The sequence below is a fragment of the Patagioenas fasciata genome, chromosome 2 (genome assembly GCF_037038585.1).
Source record: "Patagioenas fasciata isolate bPatFas1 chromosome 2, bPatFas1.hap1, whole genome shotgun sequence".
NCBI lineage: Eukaryota > Metazoa > Chordata > Aves > Columbiformes > Columbidae > Patagioenas > Patagioenas fasciata.
In genome coordinates this window covers 87,274,913-87,296,828 of record NC_092521.1, presented here as the reverse complement: position 1 = coordinate 87,296,828, position 21,916 = coordinate 87,274,913, and the positions used below count along the sequence as shown (strand labels likewise).

Genomic DNA, 21,916 nt, shown 5'->3' with positions numbered 1-21,916 from the left:
TTACAGGAAATAGCTATTAGGCTGGAGAAGTTTAGAAGTTATCCAGACTATTCCAAATACAGAAATCTGTGAAGTCTTTTGTTTCCCTGGAATTCTCATAAAATTATTCTCCATGTTACTATATCAATGTGATATATCCTGTTTTACACATGGTTTCATATAGTGCTGTTTTCCTCTTAGATCAATCAATCATGGGATAATCCCATTACACCCACAGTAAACTGCTTCTCCTTGCTAGCAATGTCACAAAGCAGTAACTGTGGGGAAGCCATTTCTCTATCTGAAAACAGTCAGGAAAGTAAGGGCTCGAAAGTAGCCAAAGAGGGTTTTTAGCCACTAAAAACTCATTAAACAGTAGAAACAAGCTTGATGTGTAGGCTGTTTATTCCAATGCAATTTACCTTTGTGCTTGGTAGGTCCTCTTTGAGTATCAGTTCTATCCACTGTTTAAATAAATGGTTATTTTTTTTTTCTAAAAGACACTATACATTTGTTTTTAAATTTTGTACAAAGAACAGAAAAGATAATGTTCTTTTAAGAAAAACAAAACAAAAACCACAACCATTTAGAAACCCTATATTGACAAAAAACTCTCTCTTGCCAGAGTAAAACAAAGTACAACTTTGAGAGGTTTTGAAAAAAGTTCTGATATTGCTAGAAACACTGGTGTAAGATCTATGGAAATATACTGAAGGAATTAAGTAAGAATAAATCAGTTGAAAAAGGACAAGAAAAAATATTCAAGTAAATTGACTACAAACTGTAGCATGACAAAATAAATGAGAGAGATGTCAAAAACAAAGTTAACACTTTGGAATCAGGGAGTATAAGAAAGTTACATAAAAACTTCTAAAAAAAAAAAAAGAAGGGAAAACTGAGTACTAGAAAATGAAAGCACAAAGAATTTAGTTTTTCAACACATATATATATTAATTATTTTTTTGATGAAAAGAATAATGTTTAGAAAGGCATTTGGTGAAAATAATAAGGAAATTACTGGAAAAGTAAAGATACCAAAAGCCATGCTTAAGCAAGGTTTGAGAAAAATATCCCTGATTTTTTTTTTTCGTATAGGTCAGATGAGTTGATAAGAATAAAAGCAACATAATAAGAATTGGTTCAATAAACCTGGCGTGCATGTATAATCTCTGCTGAATTAAGATACAGGAAATAAAAAAAAAAAAAGAAAAGAATAAATCATTCATATTTTTAAATGTCTTTGAAAGACAATCCATGATGAACTAGATCAATTTACGTAACATTGGGACATATGAAAAGGGAGTGGACATGTATAGATTTGGTAAGATGAAGGCTAAGAACAACAAGATTCAAACAAGCACACTCGGAGACCCAAACGGACAAAAATACAACTTTCCTCATTGTTTTGGGGGCTTTGAAAGCTGCAGGGAACCATGCTGTTTGTTTGTCATCCTCTTGGCTCAGGGAGGTAGTCCTTCAGAAAAAGGACATCATTTTTGAAAAGACCAGAATGCCACTGGGCACCCATGATGGCACCTATCTCTTAACACAAAGTCTATGGATTTATTACTTAGTGTTTTCAAATTTTGTGGATATAACCCCCCAGACACAAGTATACATATATATATATATATATATATATATATTATAATGGCCAGAGGAGGAGGAAGTCGTGAACAGCCAAAGGGAAAACAGAAAACTATGCAGTTTTCCAGCCAGCTCCAGCGGCCCCAGCGCAGGGCACAGCTGAGCCCCTCAGCCACGGGTGGGCGCCTCGGGGAAAGCCTGGGGAAGACAGGGCAAAATGCTGCCCGGCAGCCAGGGCTGAGGGAAATCATGTGAGAAACAGCCCTGCCAGCCCTGAGGGGAGAACAGGAGGAGGGGAGGAGCTGCTCTCCGTGCAATACTATCCGTGTTTTACCAAACCTGAAGAGAGACTCCCCTGCGGCCCCGGGAGAGACCCCGCTGGGGCAAGTGTTTCCCTGTAGCCCTGGAATGCAGCAGATGTATTGAGAAGAACGGCAGCCCATGGGGAGTACCCACACTGGAGCAGGGAGAAGTGTGAGGAGGAAGGAGCAGCAGAGAGGATGAAGTAGACTAGTCAGGTATGAGGGGTGAAAGTGAGCCTGGAAAGGAGGGAGGATGGAGGGAAGGTGTTCAAGTTCTTTTGTCTTTGTTTCTCACCACCCCGAACCTATTTTTACCTGGCAGTAAATTCATTTAGTTTTCCCCAAGTCTACTCTGTTTTTTTCCAGTTATGGTAATCGGTAAGTTATCTCCCAGATGTTATCTCAACCTATTTTCTTTTTAATCTTATTTTCTCCCCCATCCTGTTGAGGAGGGAGGGAGTGGCTGAGTGGCCACTGATGGCTGTCTAAGGCCAGCTCATGCCTGCTTTCTTTCGACCAGCTGTTTACAAAGGGAGAAGAAGGTCCCCTCCTCTGATCACTACTTTAGGAAAAGTGAACATGTTGGAAAAACATACTCAAGCTTTCACGTAAAATATCTCTAAAATAGAACTGACTTCTGCTTTCTACACTGATTCCTGACTTTTACGTTAGAGGGTTTCTGGAGGCTGGCTGCTGAGGCTGCCAAACCTGTGGCAGCTGGGAGGTGACAAAACCGGCAGGAATCCATCTGCACAGAGACTGAGCTCCTGGCTTTTCTCACCTGGGGGTGGAGAACAGCTGAACTTCTTGGTGTACAGTGCTAGAGCAGTCTGAGCATTTCACTCCTTTCTTCCCCTCAGCTCCTCAGCTTTGTATAGCTTGTATAAATGTTCATGTCTCTTTTATACCATCACATCAAGATTATCCTCATTTTTTGGGGTGAAGGGTTGAAAGAACAACAATCATCAAAATGTGATTCTGCTCCAGGTGCTGCTGGTTTGTGGCTTGACGTTTTTGAACAGGGTATCCCCATTGTTTGGAAGGTCACAGTATGATCTGACATCAGCAGTAATAACAAGGAGGGAAACAATCACAGGCCCTTTAATTAACTCAGACTACAAAAATCACATTTCAAAAAAATTCTTTCTGTCTCTTTTGCTATATAGATGCATGAATGTGTATGTGTACATACATACACATCCATATATATTATATACAGTGCATGTGTCTATATGTGTAACTGTATATATATATTTGTTTATATTCTATATATACTTCTACATAAATTGAGGGAATGGAAATTTTAAGGGAAAATAAAGACACTGTAAAGCTATAATATTCATTATAGTGTTTGTCAGTAGGAGATAGGAAATATTTAAATGAGTACCACAGAATTTGTGACTGATATCGTATCATAATAGTTTCAGTGAAGATTTAAATTTGATCATGAATCAAACATAATTATGAAACACTGAAAGGAAAAAAATTGCATAAATATGGGAGGAATCACACTTAGAGAGCTGTGTTCAGTATGAATTGATTAGATTCAGTCCCTCAGGACAGACCGGATTCTAAATCAACAAGCCTTGTTTAGGATCTACCAGTAAGCAAGAAGAATATAATTACATTCAGATAGATTATTCATGTTATCTAGCATTCAATTTTTACTCTTCTTGTGAATTGTTTCCTTTAAACAATCATAAAGAACTCAGATTTAAAAAAAAAATGTTTATAGGTCTTTTAGTAAACTTGGTACAGGGTTTTTTTTTTTTTTTTTCTGATAAATGAGACACTACTGAGCTCTATAACAATTTAAATTAATATTTATGGATATGTACACTTATTTAGCTTGTCATTTATTAGTAATAAATAATTGCAGGGTTTTTTTCAACTTGCTAACTAACAGCCTTTTCTGACTGTAAACAGAAAACCAGTGTAATGCAGAAATAACTTTAATATTTACTTTTAAATTATACTGACCTCAATATTTTAGATAGCTCAGAAAAACAGAGTTCCTCAAAATATGTTTACATAAAAATATAACTGTTCTATTAAGGATTTCCTGTACCCTCTATAATTAGTAACATGGACAGAACAGATTCTAAAAACTCTAATGAGCAAGATCTGTGGATTAATGTATTTAGATGTATTCTTTTTACCAAGGATTTTTTTTTGTTTTTGTGAAACTGGAAGAGGAAAACTGAGTGTTCTACTTTTCCGATTCTTGATCCATATATCATATTGCAAATTATGAAAGTATTACTTTAGCATTTATAGGAGACACTGCAACTTTCAAAAATACTAGGTGTTTAACCAGTGGTTTCTTTTTATCTAATTGCTTGAATTCTCTTATAAATCTCATAACAGACAAATGCCCTTGCTTGGTACATTTAGATATTTTATGCACTAAAAATTTGGGTTTTAAATCCTCTGTTTCAGTTTCCAATAGATGTTACTTTAGAAAGTAGAATGACAACCTGAATGTGAAATTTGTAATACAACCTGAATGACACATCTGCAGGACTTAAACAGTTAAGAGAAGCTGGCACTCACGTTCTATTCAAAGGTGCTAAAATGATTACACAGAGATACCGCTGCTACCATTTTAAAGGGTCTATTGTTGGCTGATGGTGCTCTGGGACATGCTATGCTGTAATAGGAAATCAGGTTTTTAACAGTTCTAATAAGCAACTGCCTATTAGGAACTAGACATTAAGCAGTGAAGTCATTTCACTTAAATCAATGTACACATACTGTAGCCTCTAAGAGGCGAAACAAAGTATCATGGTGACCCTTTAGAAGAAAAGTGTATTTTGTACTTCAGAAGTTTTTGATGCAATAATAAAAGATAGGTCTAACAATCACAAAAAAAAAAAAAAAGAAAGAAAAAACCACCAAAAAACAAAAAACACACAAACAAACAAAACCCTCAAACCAAAAACCAACTAACAAAAAAACCAAACCAAACCAAACCAAACCAAAAAAAAAAAAAGAAAATAAAAAAAAAGGTGTGACAGAGGTACAGAGGTAGGTGTCTGTAATCACAATCAGATCATCAGCATGGATTGAAATAGATCTGAATTTTAGTATTTGAGAGTTATTGAAAATATAGATTAAACTTTTTAGTAGTTACATATAATATTTTACTTTGTGAAAACAATGGCAAAATTAATTATGAGGCCGTCTTTTGGACATATCTAGTCAGCATTTAACAGTATTACAGGGCTAAGTGAAGAGAAGTGATAATTGATACACCGATGTTATTGTAATATATTGGTATTGCAGTCCAAGCCTCACCTACAGAGCTACTTTGCTTTTATTTTTGACATTTCAGAAGCCATTTTGGACATGATTTCTCCCAAGCAATAGGCCAGAACGATCTATAGTTAAGCACCATACCAAAACTGAATAGTCAAAAGTGTTTATTGAAGGCATACCTGTCCAGCTCTTGCATTTTCACAGACAAAAGTATCGTAGAATACAGCAAACTGTGGTGCATTGTCATTAACATCCAAAATTCTTACATAGACAGGAACACGAGTGGTATCTTTGGGGTTGTCTGACAGGAGAAGAGAGAAGAATAATGAGTTTATCTTCCTACTAAAAGTTTTCTGTGTTCTTCTGAATTTCATGACAACATACATGCAAGCTTAGGTATGAAACTGGTCAAAATTTAGCATACAAACTGCTAGCAAGTAAGAGTCATGCCTCCTGAAAACAAGGAGATGTTTTGTTTAGAGTAAAAAATAAAGTATTGGTGTCTAGTGAGCAATTAAGCTTTCACATGAAAACAGAGGCTGCAACTTTATACAAATGCAGTCTATGAAAAGTATGCCCATTACTATACAGACAAATAAAGTTTTGATTTTTACTTTTGAAATTATTTGTGATCTGTTTTGTTTTACACAGAAAAGACATTTTTAACTGTGTGTACATGTATTTTGAAAATTTTTCAAGCATGATCTTCTCTTGTGCCTTAAGAAAGAGGGAGAAATTGCAACAAAGCCAATGAAAGTATCCTCCCCTCAAATCTAGTAAAGAATTAATTAGAATCAGAGTTTTTATGTTTAAATTGTTTTAAAAAATATGAAAGTAGATTTTCAGACCTTAGGTTAAGAAACAAGAATAGTGACCTCCCCCTTGCCAAATATCAAACCCTAGTATTAGAGTGCCCTCTCATTAGTATAGGTTAATTCAGGAATACAAGTGTCTCTGTTCCCACTTGCTGATCTAGTTACCATACCAAGAATCTGAAATAACGTCTGGGAATAAAAAAGTGCAGCCATTTCTTCGAATTCTGCTGGCTGGTGGCTAGATACTATATGATTTTGCAATGTGACTAGAATAAATAACGAGAGAGATGATTCGAAATAACTTCTTTTAAGCTGCTGCAAATAAACCAGTAAACATATAGGAGTAGCTGGCATTATGTTCACCTGTTATTAATAACACATTTGCTGAAGAGTGTGATGTGGGTCTTTTTGACTTTATGAATTGTTTAAAATGGCAACTTTAGGACATTGTTTTTCATATTTTTTTACGTTTTTGTACTAACTTTCCAAATGAGTTCTATTCTTAACACTGCTTTCCCATTGTGTCATGCTTTACAGGTAATACTTTTAAAAGCTTTAAAGACATGTATCTCCCCTTTCACTTCTTTCTCCAAAACTGACATATTTCTTGAGAGAATGCTAGCTACTCCAACTACCTACAGAATGTAAATTTCCTCAGAGTATCCTGATGAATATAAAGGCCTAGAACTATGATATAAGCATACAAGGATACTAAGTCTTTTCATTATACAAATACTTCTGAAAGTATTCTTACAACATTGGACAGCACTGTGAAAGATTGTACACTCCAGACCATGCTTTGCAAGGAAAAAAAAAAAAATAGTTTTGAAGAAAAAAAGGTATAGCTATTGGGTATGCTCAATACAATGAGCCTATTGCTCTGGACTACAGAAATGGGGATGGGCATGCTAAGAATGGTTAATAGGCTGGACACAACATTCCATTTAGTTCTCTGCAGTGTAGTTCTTGCCAGCCAGGCTTCACTGCTGATCAGCACTTTTTTCTTTTCCTTTTTTTTTTTTTTTTTGACTAATGCAGAATTAACCCTAAAAAAACAGTGTCTTTGAAAGCAAATTATCCTCACTAGCTCATTTCAAAGATCAGAACTTCGTCCCTTAGAAAATTTTTTATCAAGTGATTAGAGTCAATTTCAATAATGTAGTAGGTTTAGGAGGATCTCTGCTTTTGCCTTTGTACTTTTAGCATTAAAATGTCTACAGAAAACTGATTTAAATAGTAAATGCTACAGATTAGGTATCAAATTGAACCTAACTTGTAAAAGTATTGATTCCAAGAGCTGCAGGTGTAGACACCATAGGAAGAGATAATGAAATTACTTCTAAGGAAATGAAGAGAATGATAGAGATGAAAAAATAGATTACCGTCCTGAACTCTGCTATTTTAACAGCAAAATCATGTCATTGTCCTCAAAGAAAAGGAAGAAAACAAAATTACTCCAGTGTTGTTATTTAATTGGGTAACATTTCAGAATTTACTTGGATATTAAAGGTCAGTGGTGCAGTTGGTAACAAAAAAAGCGATGAGGAGACAGCTGCTGTTAGCTACCTCCATTTTACTCTCCCAGAATATCTAATAGAAAGGGGCGGGGGAGGAAGGAAGGGAGTTGTTTTTTTTTTTTTTTTATGAAGTCACAGCTGTAACTTTGCAGGCTAAGGAAAACTGAAAGGAAAAAGAGACCAAATTGGCTTACTGATCTCAGCTGCTATAACGCTAAGATTGTGCCATTGAGATATCTCACGGTCAAGTGGCTTAGATGTATAGATGGACCCATTTCCAGAATGAATATTAAATATCCTGTCAAGGTCAGTATGACGATCCAGAGAAAACCTAAGCATGATAAAGAAAGAAAAAGTATTGTCAAAATGATAGAAAATGGAAGAAAGCATATGTTTCATGAAAAGTCGATATAGCTTTTAGGCTCTCTTACATTATAAAGGTTATTTTTGAGAACACATATATTTTGTTTCTATAAACATGACAATTCTCAAGGTTAGTTCCATAGAATGATGAATAAAAATTGCAAGAATTTAATAAATATGATACAATAGTGTAATATTTGATCATCTGAGCTTTTATAAACATATATCAGAATAATAAAAAAGTCAGAATTTCAATATAATAATTAAAGAAATGTTTTAATTCTGAAAATAGAATTGTCTTTGTTATGCTGTTCTTTCAGACTGAGACTGACAGCTAACTTACAAGCTTTTCAGAAGTATGGTTATAAGCTCAGCTTCTACATTTTAGGACATATTAATTTACTACAGATCAAGTTAAAAAACCCTCTAAAAATAACTTCACAAGCAGAACTTTCATTTTCATGAATGTACTGATGTTAGAGGACCTTCTGTGTTGCTATAACTGCTGTACTTCTGCAGGCAAAACTTCTACTAACACAATATGACAGAATGTCAAACTACAATCAGAAAATTGTTTTTTCCTCCATTTTTCTAATAGTTAACAGTGCCTTCAAAGTTAGGATTGAACCTTTGATGTGGAATTAAATGTAGGACTTTGTGAAATACAGAACCTTTATCTAACTACCTGGCAGAACTGGGCCAAATAAATTAAAAAAAAAAAAAAAGCACACACAAGTGTGTGCAGTGCACTCGAAACAATTGCTCATGTTTCTATGAACTTTTATGAGTGATCTAAAGTGTTGATCAAGTATATCTGTTTTTACTTAGAGTACTTAACTAAACTGAGCCAAATGAAAAAATGCTGTAATGAAAATAATGTCTGTAAGAGTTTGTTGAGTTTTGTTTGCTCACTCCACTACATACAATACATAAATATATAAAACAAACAAAACCCTCAAAACCAAGCCAACACCAAAACGAACACACAAAACCAAACCAACCAAACAAAAAACATACAAAACAGCCAAAAAAGACTTTTGAAAGTGCAGGAAATACTTGCTAAGATTATTTTTTTACTACTGGCTCAATACAATAACTGTTAGTTAGAATTAAACAAAAATCTGCTGTTTTTCAGAGCAACTACATTTAAGATGGTTTGTTTCATATGATAAGCATTTGATTTTACTCCATCCATGGAAGGAGTTTTAATGAGGAAAAGAACTTATTTCGACAGTTTTTCAATATGCAATAATCACTTCTCTAGCTAACGAGATCTATTCCACATTATTTCATTTAAAATTCTATACCATTTGGTAATAGCCATGATATCAGCACATACTTTTACCCCGTCACTTCTAACAGCTTGCAAATGCTATAAAAATAAGTATTTTCAGAAAATACCTCCATATTCATTGAAGAGAAATAGATATTAGTGCATCAGGGAGGTATTAGCACTTGATTTATGGGAAGCCTAACTTTTATAGAATTTTAATAAACAGAAATTAATATTTTAAAATAAAGAGTTAAACAGGAAAAAAATGAATCAGTTCTACAACCTGAATCTAAAATATTTTTTTTAATAGCAGTATGAAAGTGTTATAGAAAGTGCCCTAGTTTCAAAATATCACAAATTTCAAAATACTTTAATTTAAATATGAGTTGTTCACTTTTGGGGTAAACACATAGTGCTTTCTATTTAATATTGATACTGTAAGTAGTAAAGGATTGTAAAATCTTGTCCTAGGTAATTATTGTTTGAATAAATATACAAGGGTTTTTTGGAAGTTGAGACACAAAGCTGATACTAAAGGGAATTCTATCTATGCTTTGCAAATTCATTTAAAGTTCTTGTCTTCAACTAGATAGCATTAAATGAAAGCTAAAAGAAATGACTGTACTATGAAGAGTATTATCACAGGTATCTTAATTTTTTTCCTCAGGAGAACTAAATCTATGTTCAATGGTCCCTTTTAATATTTTCGAAATTAATTTGTGTTTATTGTCATTGATTTGCTTCACCTGCCTCTTCTAAATTATTTTCTATGAGACAATGAAAGGAACATCGAAAAGACATTGTCCTGGTTTTGTTAAAAAACAAGTTTCTCTTTTAGTGAATTTTGCCTGCCAGCTAAATCCTTCATATTAGCTGCATTTTCCTGGAGAACCAGACACATGTTTTGGTAAACCTAGCAATGGAATGCAAACTTATTGATAAGTACAGACGGACATCTCGCGAGAGTGGCAACGAGAAACCGGTGACCAAGAGACTGACCAACGGTGTATAACATTCCATTCACGTGAATACTTCATATAAAAGTGGGAGATCACGAGGATCTCGCCCCTTTTTCCTTCCCTTCTGCTTATGGCCGACATTAGGAGAGGACCTTGCTAGTCGTCCCTGTGAACTGAGGCCTAGTGAGAGACTGAATCCAGCTCCGGTTGGCTACAGAGTCTAATCCAGGGCTTTGGGTGCTGGCTCTGCAGTTGCTGAGACTTTCAAGATTGGTTTTGTATATTTTGTATTATTTTCTCTATTCTTATTAGTAGCATTAGTAAAACATCTTTAACTTTTCCAACTCTCTTCTCTCTGTCCTTCTTTCCCTCCCGATCACCTGTCCTGAGTGGGAAGGGGGGAGAGGGAGGGGCAAAAGGGGAAGTGGGGGAGAGAGGAGGTTAACAATACATCTGCCAGGGTTTGATTGTCACCCCTCAATCTTAACCCTCGACAGACATATACAAAATAATTGTTATATTGTTACTCTATGTAAATAATAATGATGAGGGAAATAACCTGCCACAGTTCTTCAATTCATGGAATTGTGTAGAAAACAAAATAAGTGCAAGCTCCAAGTCTGTTCTTTTTCCAGTTATGGTTTAGAAAATGTGACTACTAAAATTGTCAGTTGTCTCATGCAATTAGCATGGATAAAGATGCAGCGCTAAGTTATTTATATATTCTTAAATTTTAGAGCCTTGGTGTTTTCTCCTCTTCTCCATACACACAAATCACCATAGAAGAAAATTAGTTTCAGATTCATTTCCTAATCCACTTTCACCACCTGGGCCTCATTAAGAAGTATGTGGCAATTGACCTCAAAGTGAGTAAATAAGGTTATTTTGCCAGAATATAATTTTTTGTACTTTGTTCGGCATTTCAGACAGCACACATCCAACTTGGACAGTGTTGTCTTGCCTGTTTCTTAAAATTTATGTTTTATAGAAAAACAAAGAAAAAACCCCACACCAAAATATAGTTTACTACATTCAGCTAGATTTGATGTAGTATCCAGTAATATACATTGATAAGATTTTTAAAGATATACATCTTTCAATATCTAATTTCTTGGTGTATTTGAGCACACACAAAGATGATTTTATCCTGTATAGCAATCACTCTGGCAAGTCTACAAAGCAAGGAGGCACCAGCCACAGCAGATGAGATGAGAAGCAGGGCTGACCAGAGGAAGCATTAGGAAGCTCTGTACCCCTCCTGAGCCAAAGACTGGTGTTGCAATTTAACCTGAGCTAGCAATAAAACTGCAATAGCTGCTCACTCACTCCTCCCCTCCCCCGTTCTCAAACAGGGGAGAGAATTGAAAGGGAGGAGATAAACTCAGGGACTGAGATAAACAGAGTTTAATAAAAGAACTAACACTTATATACCACCACTACTACTAATATACTAATAATATATGTAAAATAAAAAATAGAATATAAAGTAAAAGCTACTCAATGCAGCTCCTCATGAACTCTGTCCACAGCGAGCAGCTGGTCCTGGGAAGGGAGAACACCCTGATCCTGAACAGCTGATCCTGGTGAGAAAGGCAGAAAGGCCCATAGGCCCACTGCAAAATGGCAGGAATGCGAAAGGCCAAACTAAAAGAACTCCTGAATGGAACTCAACTGAATTGGAGCAGAACTGAAATGGGTCTCCATCTCCTCAGCCACAAAATCTGACTACCCTTAAATATGTAGCATGAGATTGATGGCACAGAATATTCTCCATGATCAGCCTGGGTGTCAGTCAAGGTCTGCCCCCTCTATGACCCCCTTCCTTGATGCCTCACACCTTCAGACAGAATGCTCCCAGACAACAACGAAGATAAGAGTAAACTCGTACATTCTCTTTCTTCCAGCTCAAAAAACACTGGCAAGTTACTTCAAGACAAACAGTAGTTCTGTCCTGGGGTGTTATATTCTTGTTCTCAAACTAAATCCAAATGACCATGCTAGCTATGAAAAAGATAAGTTTCTAACTTCAAGAAGAAAATTAATTCTCCTTCAGTTAAACCAATACAACTGATTTGGCACTTTTTCACAGTGTGAAGCAAGAAGTGGTTCTAAAGAGCCTACTTGAAATCAATGTGTAATTTTATAAGTTTTCTGAGATTTGAAGTACTAGAAAACATTTCCTGTGTCACTTGTATGCAAGTGAATAGGCTGTTCCCTGAGGTGTTCAGAGACTTACGCATAGCATAATTCTCAATTCTGTCTATCTCTGGGACACAAATAAAGAACAGAATAAAACATTAGTATCTTCTTGTTGTGAAAATGTGTATGTGAAAATTCAAGTAGTATTACTATTTGTCTTAATTTCTTTGGCAGATATTGTGTCTACAGAGACTGGAGTCTTACCTTATCAGACTTGATGCCGAATCAGGATCCCGTGCCATTACTGTTCCTATTATTGTCCCCAGCTCAATATCTTCATGCACCTCAAAAAGGTAAGAAGATCTGCTGAAGATGGGAGGTTCATCTACATCTTCTACAGAGATTTTCACAATAGTTGTATCTTTGAAAGGCCCAAGATAATAGAAGCGTGGATCCACGTGGGTATTCTCAGCTTCTACTTTCAAGGTATAAAGTCGTCTTGTCTCATAGTCCAGTGGCTAAAAATGAAGATGATGATAAAGTTTATCAAGTTACATTGCATATTGATAGATGTTTACCTATATACATAATGGAAACTAAAGAGGACTCAAGCCTGGTCAGATCTTGCCCTGGGTTGGGGGAACCCTAAAATGATTTAAGGTTTCCACAGCATAGGTATCACTTTCTCCAGTAAGAAATGTCCATTTTTTTTAGAGGAGGTATCTATTCCTAAATATTATTTGAATTATCATAGCATCAATGATAAAAAGAGTTTCACTGCAAATTTAGCAATTATTTAGTGAATTTTGCAGCTGTTTCACAAGAATATGGACTTGAAACAATCACATAAGCATTTAAAATACTTTGAATACAGACGTGAAATGCTCACATTTCAGAACAAGGTACTAATATTTTTCAGGAAATGCTATAGACTCTTGAATGTTCAAAATGGTCTGAGTATCTTTACTGTCAAACAAATATAGCTGGCTTTAAGTATCAGGAAAGTTTCAGGTTTCTTTTAAGGAGGGTGCATGTGTCAAAGTTCTCTATATCTAGAGAAACATTAGGAGCTTAATCTTGTTCCTGTTCATTTAATTTAATGAATACAACATCAGAGATTTTTTTTTCTAAATAGATTTGACATTTTTGTCAGCAGTTCTTTTTTAAAATGTGGGGAGGAAAGTTTTAGGATTATTATTAGAAACGATTTTGTATAGAAAAGAACCTCTATTCCTTCAAACTTTTCTAACTGTCATAAATGAAAAGTGTTAGCTAATTAATGACACTGAAAAAATGAGCAAGCTGAGAATGTACCTTTCTGAAATAAAGACTTCATTAACTCCCCCAAAATCTCAGGGAGATATCAAACTGGTGGTTTTCATTCATCAATATGGGTGGTAGAAGATTTGTGGTTTTCTGCCTAATTACTTTTAAATACAAATTACCCTTCATGACAGATGCCAGAGTGACAACCTAGAATTTTAAATATTCTATTTAAGAGTAGAAAGATGCAGTCCAATGAAAGAAGGAGTTTCTGCACTGCACTTAACTCCTTTTTAAAAAGCAGTTAGAGCAGAAGGGAGAATATCTACAAATATAATTGAGAAATGCAATGCAGTGCTGCTATTTAAGCTAGATCTGAGAATATTGTTGTGTCTATAAAGTTCAGAATGCTTCTGTTAAGGGATGCTGCCTTCAAGCCTAGAAGGAAAGAAGCCATCTTAGTCCTGCTTTGTTCTAATTAGTTGGCTTAATTTGCCAGAAGATGCACCACACAGATGTAGTTAACTTGCTACTAGTACATTCACGTCCAGTTTGGACATCTTTTCAGGTTATGCTATGAAACATGAATATAAAATGTGTGGATTATACAGGTATTCCAACATATCACCAGTTACTCTAATATACAAACTTGTGGCAAAGCAATCATTTTGTCCATGAGAACTTGTATAGAAAAAATTCTTTTGCAGCAGGTGTAAAATTCAGACTTAGTACCTTAAGGGCTCAGTAAAGGAACACTGTCTATTGGTAGTTACCAACTGTTGAAACCAGAAATGACAATCAACATGGCTAAATAATGAAAAAGAAAGAGAATATTTTAATAAATGAAAAAACTGAGCATATTTTCTTCTTTGCTAGAGAATACTGTTTTGTGTGCTTTCTGAATAAGCTATTTATTTATCAACATGAAAAAGTATACTGAAAATGGCAAAATGTGTCAGATTGCTAATGAAAGAATGGGAAGATATTGTTCATTAACATTTATTGGTGACATTTTTGGAGCTGCTGTGTTGTAACTTATGAATGCTTTATGCTTGATCCAGTTGTTAGGCTGATTTTTTTTTGTTTTGTTTTGTTTTGTTCTAAAAAACCCTATTATATGATAGTCTGTGTGAATAATATGAAGTAAACAAAAAAAGGAGCAACTTAAGAGAAGCCTTTGCAAACTCCTAGGAAAAGGAAAAATATTGGACCCTAAACTTTGTATTTTCATTCCTTCCCAGATAAACTACAGTGCTGACTATGAAGATAGTATGAATGTAGAAGAACATAGACATTAAAAGGGAGAGAACTCTGATTTTGCAGAAGGTTGTTTTTTGGTTGTAGTTATCAAGAAATGTTGAAATATAATTTATAGTAGTGTTTAATTTGTTATTCTGTGCTTAAGGAGATTTGTTTTAAAAGCTAATATAAACAGTGCTTTATGTGAGAAATGCTGCTGAACTCTTTAGAAACACATCTCAAAATCCTGAAGAAAAAGAGTGATGGACTTCTGGAAGGGAAATTGTTGAGGAGTAGGAGAATGGCATTCCTAAATCTGAGATCTTACACCTCTGGATGCTCTGCCTTGCAAGACAGAGAGCAGAACTAAAGCCAGGGACACCGTCGTTATTCACTTGCTTCCATGTTAACCAACTGACATGTTGGAAACAGCAATAAAGCAACACAGTCTGTGACTCGGCTTCCGTGAGTGTGTCTGTGTTCTGGCATACACTGGTTGCTTAAGTTGATGAGAATCTCCTAGGTAAATGTCTCTCTGTAGCAAGTATATTACTTGCTGAAGAGTATGGGCTACGTGAATACTGAGAAATCTATATTTGAAATCAGAGATAATTAATATTAACGCATTGAGGATTGTCCATTTTTTGCATACTTCACTGACAATAATGCTTTAAACCTATTCTGTGTCCCAGGTATTGTTACTGCCTGTTATTTCCAGTTCATCTTGAAAGGAAATAGAACCATTCAGTAACTGATGGAGGATGCTTTCAAGTGTTAAGCAGTTAGAACATGTCAACACATGAAAATCACTTTTTTCCAGTGAACATTTGTGGCATAACATTGACACAAAAAACATTCAGTGAATGTTGTTAATAGACACCTTTCGCACAGTTATGATGCCTTCCTGTGTGTCCTTCTGTGTCACAATATCAAACATATCTGTCCCATCACCATCTATAATTCTGTACTCTACTTCTGCATTTTTTCCAGTGTCTGCATCTGTGGCTTTGACGCTGCCAATGGCTGTCCCAACTGGGGAGGACTCGGGAACACGCAGGTGGATGGTACCTGTCAAAGAGACGAACAGCCACTCAGGAACCCCACAAGCCATTACACATGCATTAAGTAACATTGTGTCACACAATACCCGATTGCATATTTTTGTGTATCTTTTATTCTATACAATTTGCCATTTAGTCCTGGAAGGATGGGCAAAATTTGACGCAGAGAACTATACAGGGGAAAACTTTAGGTAGAGGGTGGAAAACAAAGTCATAGAAAAACAAAATAATAGAAAAGTAAGAGAGAAAAGGACTTCTGTTCTCCTATCTCAAAAAACAATTGACTATGTCTGTACTTTTTTCTGAAACAACATCTGGAGAGTCTGTTCTGTGCTCCTTTTTGGGTTTTACTCTACTTTTTTTTCCCATCAAATCTACAGTGAATCTTTTGGGATACTTTTTACATCTATTCATGGAAACAATACAAAGAACAGAATCCCCTGACTTTGCTGGTCAATGCTGAGCAGCAGACTGACATTTCAGTTTTCAAAATTAGATCATCAGATACAATAATAAGTTTGAATGACATCTTAATGCAGGGGTAGGTTTTTGAAAATCCACAAGCAGAAGCTGTGTCTATATTTGTTAAAACAGTTAATTGGTACTTAAATAAGGCTTATGAGGATTGCAATTTTGGTTTTGTGCTACTTTTCCTAGTTCAGTTGTATGCCCTATTGTGGTGTCACACAGGTGATAAAAAAACTTAGGAATAAAGCTGTTATCATTCAGGCATGTTGTAATAAATTGAAATAAATATATTACCATAGATTTTAGTATTCTATGTCCTAACTTTACTTTGAAAACTGCAAATTAGAGTTGAGATCTCCAGTCCCATCTGTTAGAACATACAGCAGGAAAACACATGGAACATATAATGGAGTACAAAATATTCTCAGAAAAAGATTTTTAAATGAATGCAGATACAGCTGTCATTCCAAAGATGAAAGTTAAGTCATTAAAGCTCTATTGCAAAACATTTTCTTCTCTGGTGGTTAACTGTTCAAAAATTTTCTGTTTGACTCAGAAACTTCCTAGGTTAAGTAAAGTGAGGTAGAAAGATAGTTTAGTGTACAGTAGCAGAAAACTGGAAGTGCTACAGGCCAGCAGCCACAACAAGAAAAAGTTGAGCAGACTACCCAAAAAGTGACACAGATACACCTTGTTACAAGTAAGAAATACAGAAAAGTCCTTAAAGGGAGTTATTTTGTCCAATCAGGAAGAATTGTGGGAATTGATCGGCGGCAAGACAGTACAGGAATGCCACTGGCAACAGGATCTTATCATGTCTTCAGGAAAGCACAGGTGAGTCAGGTTAGGGTTATCAGTGTCTCTTAATAGACTATATTAGACGCCAGCTACAGAGTGACAAAAAAACTGGTTTTGGGAACCTCTACTATCCATTGGGAAGTTTGAGACTTTCTCTTATTCTACAAAACTAGTGTTTTTTGTTGTTGTTCTGTTAACTTACAGTTTGCCAAAATTAAAAAAAAAAAAGAAAAAAAAGTAGGCAGCTTTTGATAGGAAAGTAATATACAGCAAGAGAATTAATGCTTTATCTTGTGTTTGCTCTGACATTTTCATTACCTTTCTCTAATAACTAAATCTGTGTATTTTGCTTTGTTAGTATATAATCTCTCTGTAATCTCCTAATCGTTAAAAAACAGACAAACAGAAGATAGCCTCTGCTCCCATTTACTATTTATTCAGTACTATGTGAGACTATGGTAAAAGACCACTTTTTTTTTTTTTTTTTTTTTCCTTTTCACCAGTTAATATTTTATGTTATAATTAGTTTAATGGTGTGTCAACTATTCCCCACACTTTTTTCTGGAGTGCTTAAAACTACATCCCCAAGCTATGCCTTGTGGACACTACTTTGACTCTCACTGCAATAGCCAACTAATCAATTTAGTCTACAGATTGATAAAAGCTCATATCTTGAATTGCTAATAAGTTAGTGGAAACAGTGAAATATAACCAGAAATATACCTGAAAGAGAACTATGTCTGACCTATCCATTTATAGAAATCTCCGTCATAGACATTTCTTTTTAATTATTTTTGTCACTGAAGACATTTAATGCATTGAGTAAATATGGAATGAAGTGCAGCTTAGACACTGTATCAGAACACAAACTACACCAAACTGGAATTTTTCTTATAAAACTCTGCCATCAATAAATTTTCTCTCACTTCTCTTCTGCCTCAAGAAAAGTAGTTTATTGTTTGCATTTACTCCAATGAGTGATTTGTCTATCAAGAATAAAAACGAGAGGTTCAAGGAAAGGAAAAGCTTTTCCATATACTAAGGAAATCAGATGGAAGATTAAAGTATACACACTTGTGTCTGGAAATACTTCATTCAGTGATAAAGAATGAGGAAAAAATATTTTTCATGTTTACCCTTCTTCCCATTTAATCTCGAATAGGCATATAATGTAAAGATAAATAATTTTATAGAATAATCCTGACTATAGTCTCTCAGCAGACATAAACTCCCATAACTCACATGAACTGACCTTCAGTCAGACTCAAGCTCCTAAGGCTATAAACCAGTTTTCCATTTGTCATTGGTCAACACCATCTCTTCACTTCTGAAAACACTTGGAAATATTACAGTTGAAATAGAGATCCAATACCTGAAATCTCTTGGGGCCTTCCTGGGCAGAACCTTCACAAAATTTTGAATTTTATCATGTTACCTCAGAAGAACAGCCACTGCTACCTATATGGTTTTCAGGACATCTTTTAAGATTTTTTTTTTTTTCTTTCTGATCAAGTACGATGAGATATAATGCATAGTATTTTCCACAATTCTAATATGACATCCTTCTGGAAGAAGTTTAATCTGTGCTGAAACATTTTACTGAAGCATATATCTGTAATATGCTACTGAGTCCTGTAAAAACATAATGGATCTTTTAATATTTTTCCTGGTCATTTATAAATCTGATATGAATATGATTGTCCCATGAACCCATACACAAATGTATGGCTTTTATTAATGGAACAGAATAAGAATAATTTAACTTAATTGGTATCAATTCCTGTAGTCCTATTGAACTCTAATAAAATTTGGAATAATTATAATGTCTATTTGCATTTTGAGATTAAATATAATGATTTTTATAAAAAGTCGATAGCTATTTCTACTTTCATATACCTAGTAAAATGGGTCAGCTTTATAAATATTTTAACTTTCATTTCCAGTGAAACACACATTTATATCTAGAAAAGATATTGACAGAGAGTAGAGAGAAAAAATAAAAATAACAAAGAAAACAAAACAACAACACACACCCCCCACCATGAGAGTAAGAATAAAAGATTCTTTAAAGCAAATGTCACATCTGATTTACACTGAAATGAACAGAAAAACGTAGGGATATTTCTGGGATGCTAGATCAGATCATCATCTGTCTCAAATATGATGTTGAACTGCCACACAAGTAATGTAAAAATGGTCTAGGAAGTTGATTTCATTATTATAAGTATTAATTTAACACACTGTTTAATAAACAAGAAAAAAAAAGGAGCATACATATGCATATTTGATGCTTATATGCTGTCTTAAAATTAACTGTTGAATTTAGCTTTTCTGTAAAGCTTCGAACATGACAGCTCTCTGAATAGTCTTCCTCAGTAGGTCCAGAGAGTAGTAATACAGCATTCCTCACCTACACAGCACTGGAATTACTGTAATCCTCGATATACAAATGGAAACAAGAAAAGAATAAATAAAAAAGTTGTGAAAATAAAAAGAACAGGACAAATTAACAGTAAGTTCTGTCCAAAATGGGGCCTGTGTGGAAATGCACAAACTGTAAGTACTCCATGATTCATGTAGTTCATGATTTTTCTATTTCAAGTGTGTATATGAAATCACATGGTGACAAATATCTTAGCTAAACACATATATATCAACTACAGTATTAAACTGAACAAAATTATATACTACATTTGTGCTATAAAGAACATGTCAAAACCAGAATGATTTGAATCAGATTCCATTATTTTGAGCCTGAAGGCTGATCAGAAGTAACTACTAGATTCAGTAGACTTATACAGAAGAAAAAAATGGATGGTGAATATACCATCCTTTAGCTACAGTGAAGATAATCCTTTAACTATTCTGTATGTCCAAACCACCTTGTATATGTTGCAACTTCAGTAGATGTAAAAGGCTTCAAATGTATTTAAAATGCCTAAGCTCTAACAAGTTTGATGTTACGTGGTTTAGTATTTCCATATTACATAGAGACCAAGGAAGCTTTTATATTTTAGTTCGAGGATACAAAGTCTTGATAATTGTATAATCAGAAGTTAAAAAAACATTAAAAAGGCTTTGGTAAACTTAAGCTGAAAAAAAATATAAAATTAAATGTAAGTTACTTTGGGAAATGTTCTATTAGATCTTGTAGCATTGTAACTGGAAAAGTACAAATCTGCTTGATTTCCTTCAACTAATTTCTTTTCCACATTCTTCGTGATTAAATATTAAAGCAGATACTACAATTCAAACACTTCTGCATATCTAGAATTAGTACATGTTTTATTATCTAGTAGGGGAGTAAGTAGGATTAAATAATAGGTAAGGCAAAAGAAAAACATTGCTCTAATGCTCTTATGAGTCCACCTGTGATGCCCTCCCATAGTACTGGAAATTATTCCAGGTTTGCTGCAGTTATATTTGACCATGCAACTGTTTTCCTAACAAACAAATGCTGTAACATTAAATATACTTCTTTAATAACAGTGAATAAATCAATTCATAAGCCTTTTGTTCATGCGTGCCCCATAATCTAGATTTACTCTAAATTAAACCAGATGGTGATTGCTTAACTCTTTAGTTTGAAGCTCTTACAATGCAAGACAACTATTAAATGCAGCTTACTCTGGGGGAATCGGGGTGGATTGTCGTTGACATCAGTCAGCGTGATGTTCACGGTGGTGGTCCCCGATAATCCACCCATCTGGCCTCCCATGTCCTTTGCCTGGATAACTACCTGGTACTGCTCCCTGTTCTCTCTGTTCATATTTGGCAAAGCAGTCCTAATGATGCCTTAAATAAAGAAAGAAAAAATAAAAATTGTTAATAATCTCTTTCTTTTTAATGTGCAGCAATCTGATGATTTTTTTTTTTTGCATTAATCTGTGAAATATATTTCCAAAATATTCATTTCATGTTTTAAAGTACCAGTTTCTGTTTATAAGATTTACAAATAGTCTTCAGTACAGGTTCTTTGTTGAACAGACCTTAGATATGCATATTAGCTTCCGTTTCAGTTTACATTTCATGCAAAAAAATGATTCAAGATATTTATGTACCAAGTTTATGAGTAGAAAGAACACCTTTTATTAGTGCAAGTAGAACTATCACTACAAACCTTTATTCTTACCTTTAAACTCAGATCTTTAAGCTACCAACAGTACCACTGTAAAGTTACTTATCCTTCATAGTGCCAGCTTTAATAACTCTAAGGTTCTATATTTATTATAAGAATTATCAATTATGAGGAAAAAGGCAAGAAATATTTAATTTCACTTTGTTTTTTAAATTATTTTTTGGTGTGATCTAAGATTTTTGAAATGAAATAAGAAGTCTACAGTTTATGATAAATGGAAATAATGATGTTTTTCCTTACCTGTTTCTGGTTCCACAGAGAAATATGGCTGACCTTGAAGTATGCTGTAAATTATTCTGGCGCTGTTTCCATATGAAGGGTCATCAGCATCAGTAGCAGTAACTTGCACCACGGAAGTACCTGAAACATCCACAGTCAACTTACTTTCACATAGTACAGGGTGAAGGTCCAAGAACATAAATTTCCATTGAGACTCCAGAGAAAATTTCATCTAATGGTGATTGGACTTTTCTAATATATTTATGATCTTACAGTCACCTTCAAGGGCATTCTTCCCTATTTCAGGATCTCATTCTCCCTAAATTGAATCTAAACTTGCCTATTTCAACAAATGTGATTCAGGTCTAATTAGCAAAGGTACACAATAGCTACAGTTGAGCTGAATTCTTATCCTTACCCAGCTACAATAATTTCATACTTAGGTATTCTCTTCCTCTTTCCAGAAGACTTATTTGTTTTTATTACAATAAAGATCTGGTTTCCATTACCAAGAACAGATTTTACATTTTTTTTGTCT

General features: G+C 34.6%; 1 protein-coding gene and 1 long non-coding RNA gene across 7 annotated transcripts in view; one reads left to right on the top strand and one right to left on the bottom strand.

Annotated features, from left to right (window-relative positions):
* Positions 1–21,916, bottom strand: part of CDH10 (cadherin 10) — a 100,988-nt gene that overhangs the window by 7,702 nt on the left and 71,370 nt on the right. For 5 of the 6 annotated variants that reach the window (XM_065830601.2, XM_071804508.1, XM_071804509.1 and 2 more), the window contains 6 exons: positions 21,400–21,519; positions 20,649–20,816; positions 15,575–15,762; positions 12,457–12,710; positions 7,653–7,789; positions 5,306–5,427 (listed from right to left, as the gene is read on the bottom strand). In XM_065830601.2, the coding sequence (XP_065686673.1) occupies positions 5,306–5,427; positions 7,653–7,789; positions 12,457–12,710; positions 15,575–15,762; positions 20,649–20,816; positions 21,400–21,519 (989 nt within the window). Of the gene's footprint in view, positions 1–2,649; positions 2,925–5,305; positions 5,428–7,652; positions 7,790–12,456; positions 12,711–15,574; positions 15,763–20,648; positions 20,817–21,399; positions 21,520–21,916 lie in introns of those variants that run through there. The other variant, XM_071804510.1, reaches the window with a different exon arrangement.
* On the top strand, positions 1,723–17,453 carry LOC136097819 (uncharacterized). Its single transcript, XR_010650867.2, has 4 exons — positions 1,723–2,084; positions 12,427–12,545; positions 14,697–14,781; positions 15,685–17,453. It is a non-coding gene; the product is annotated as an uncharacterized lncRNA (long non-coding RNA).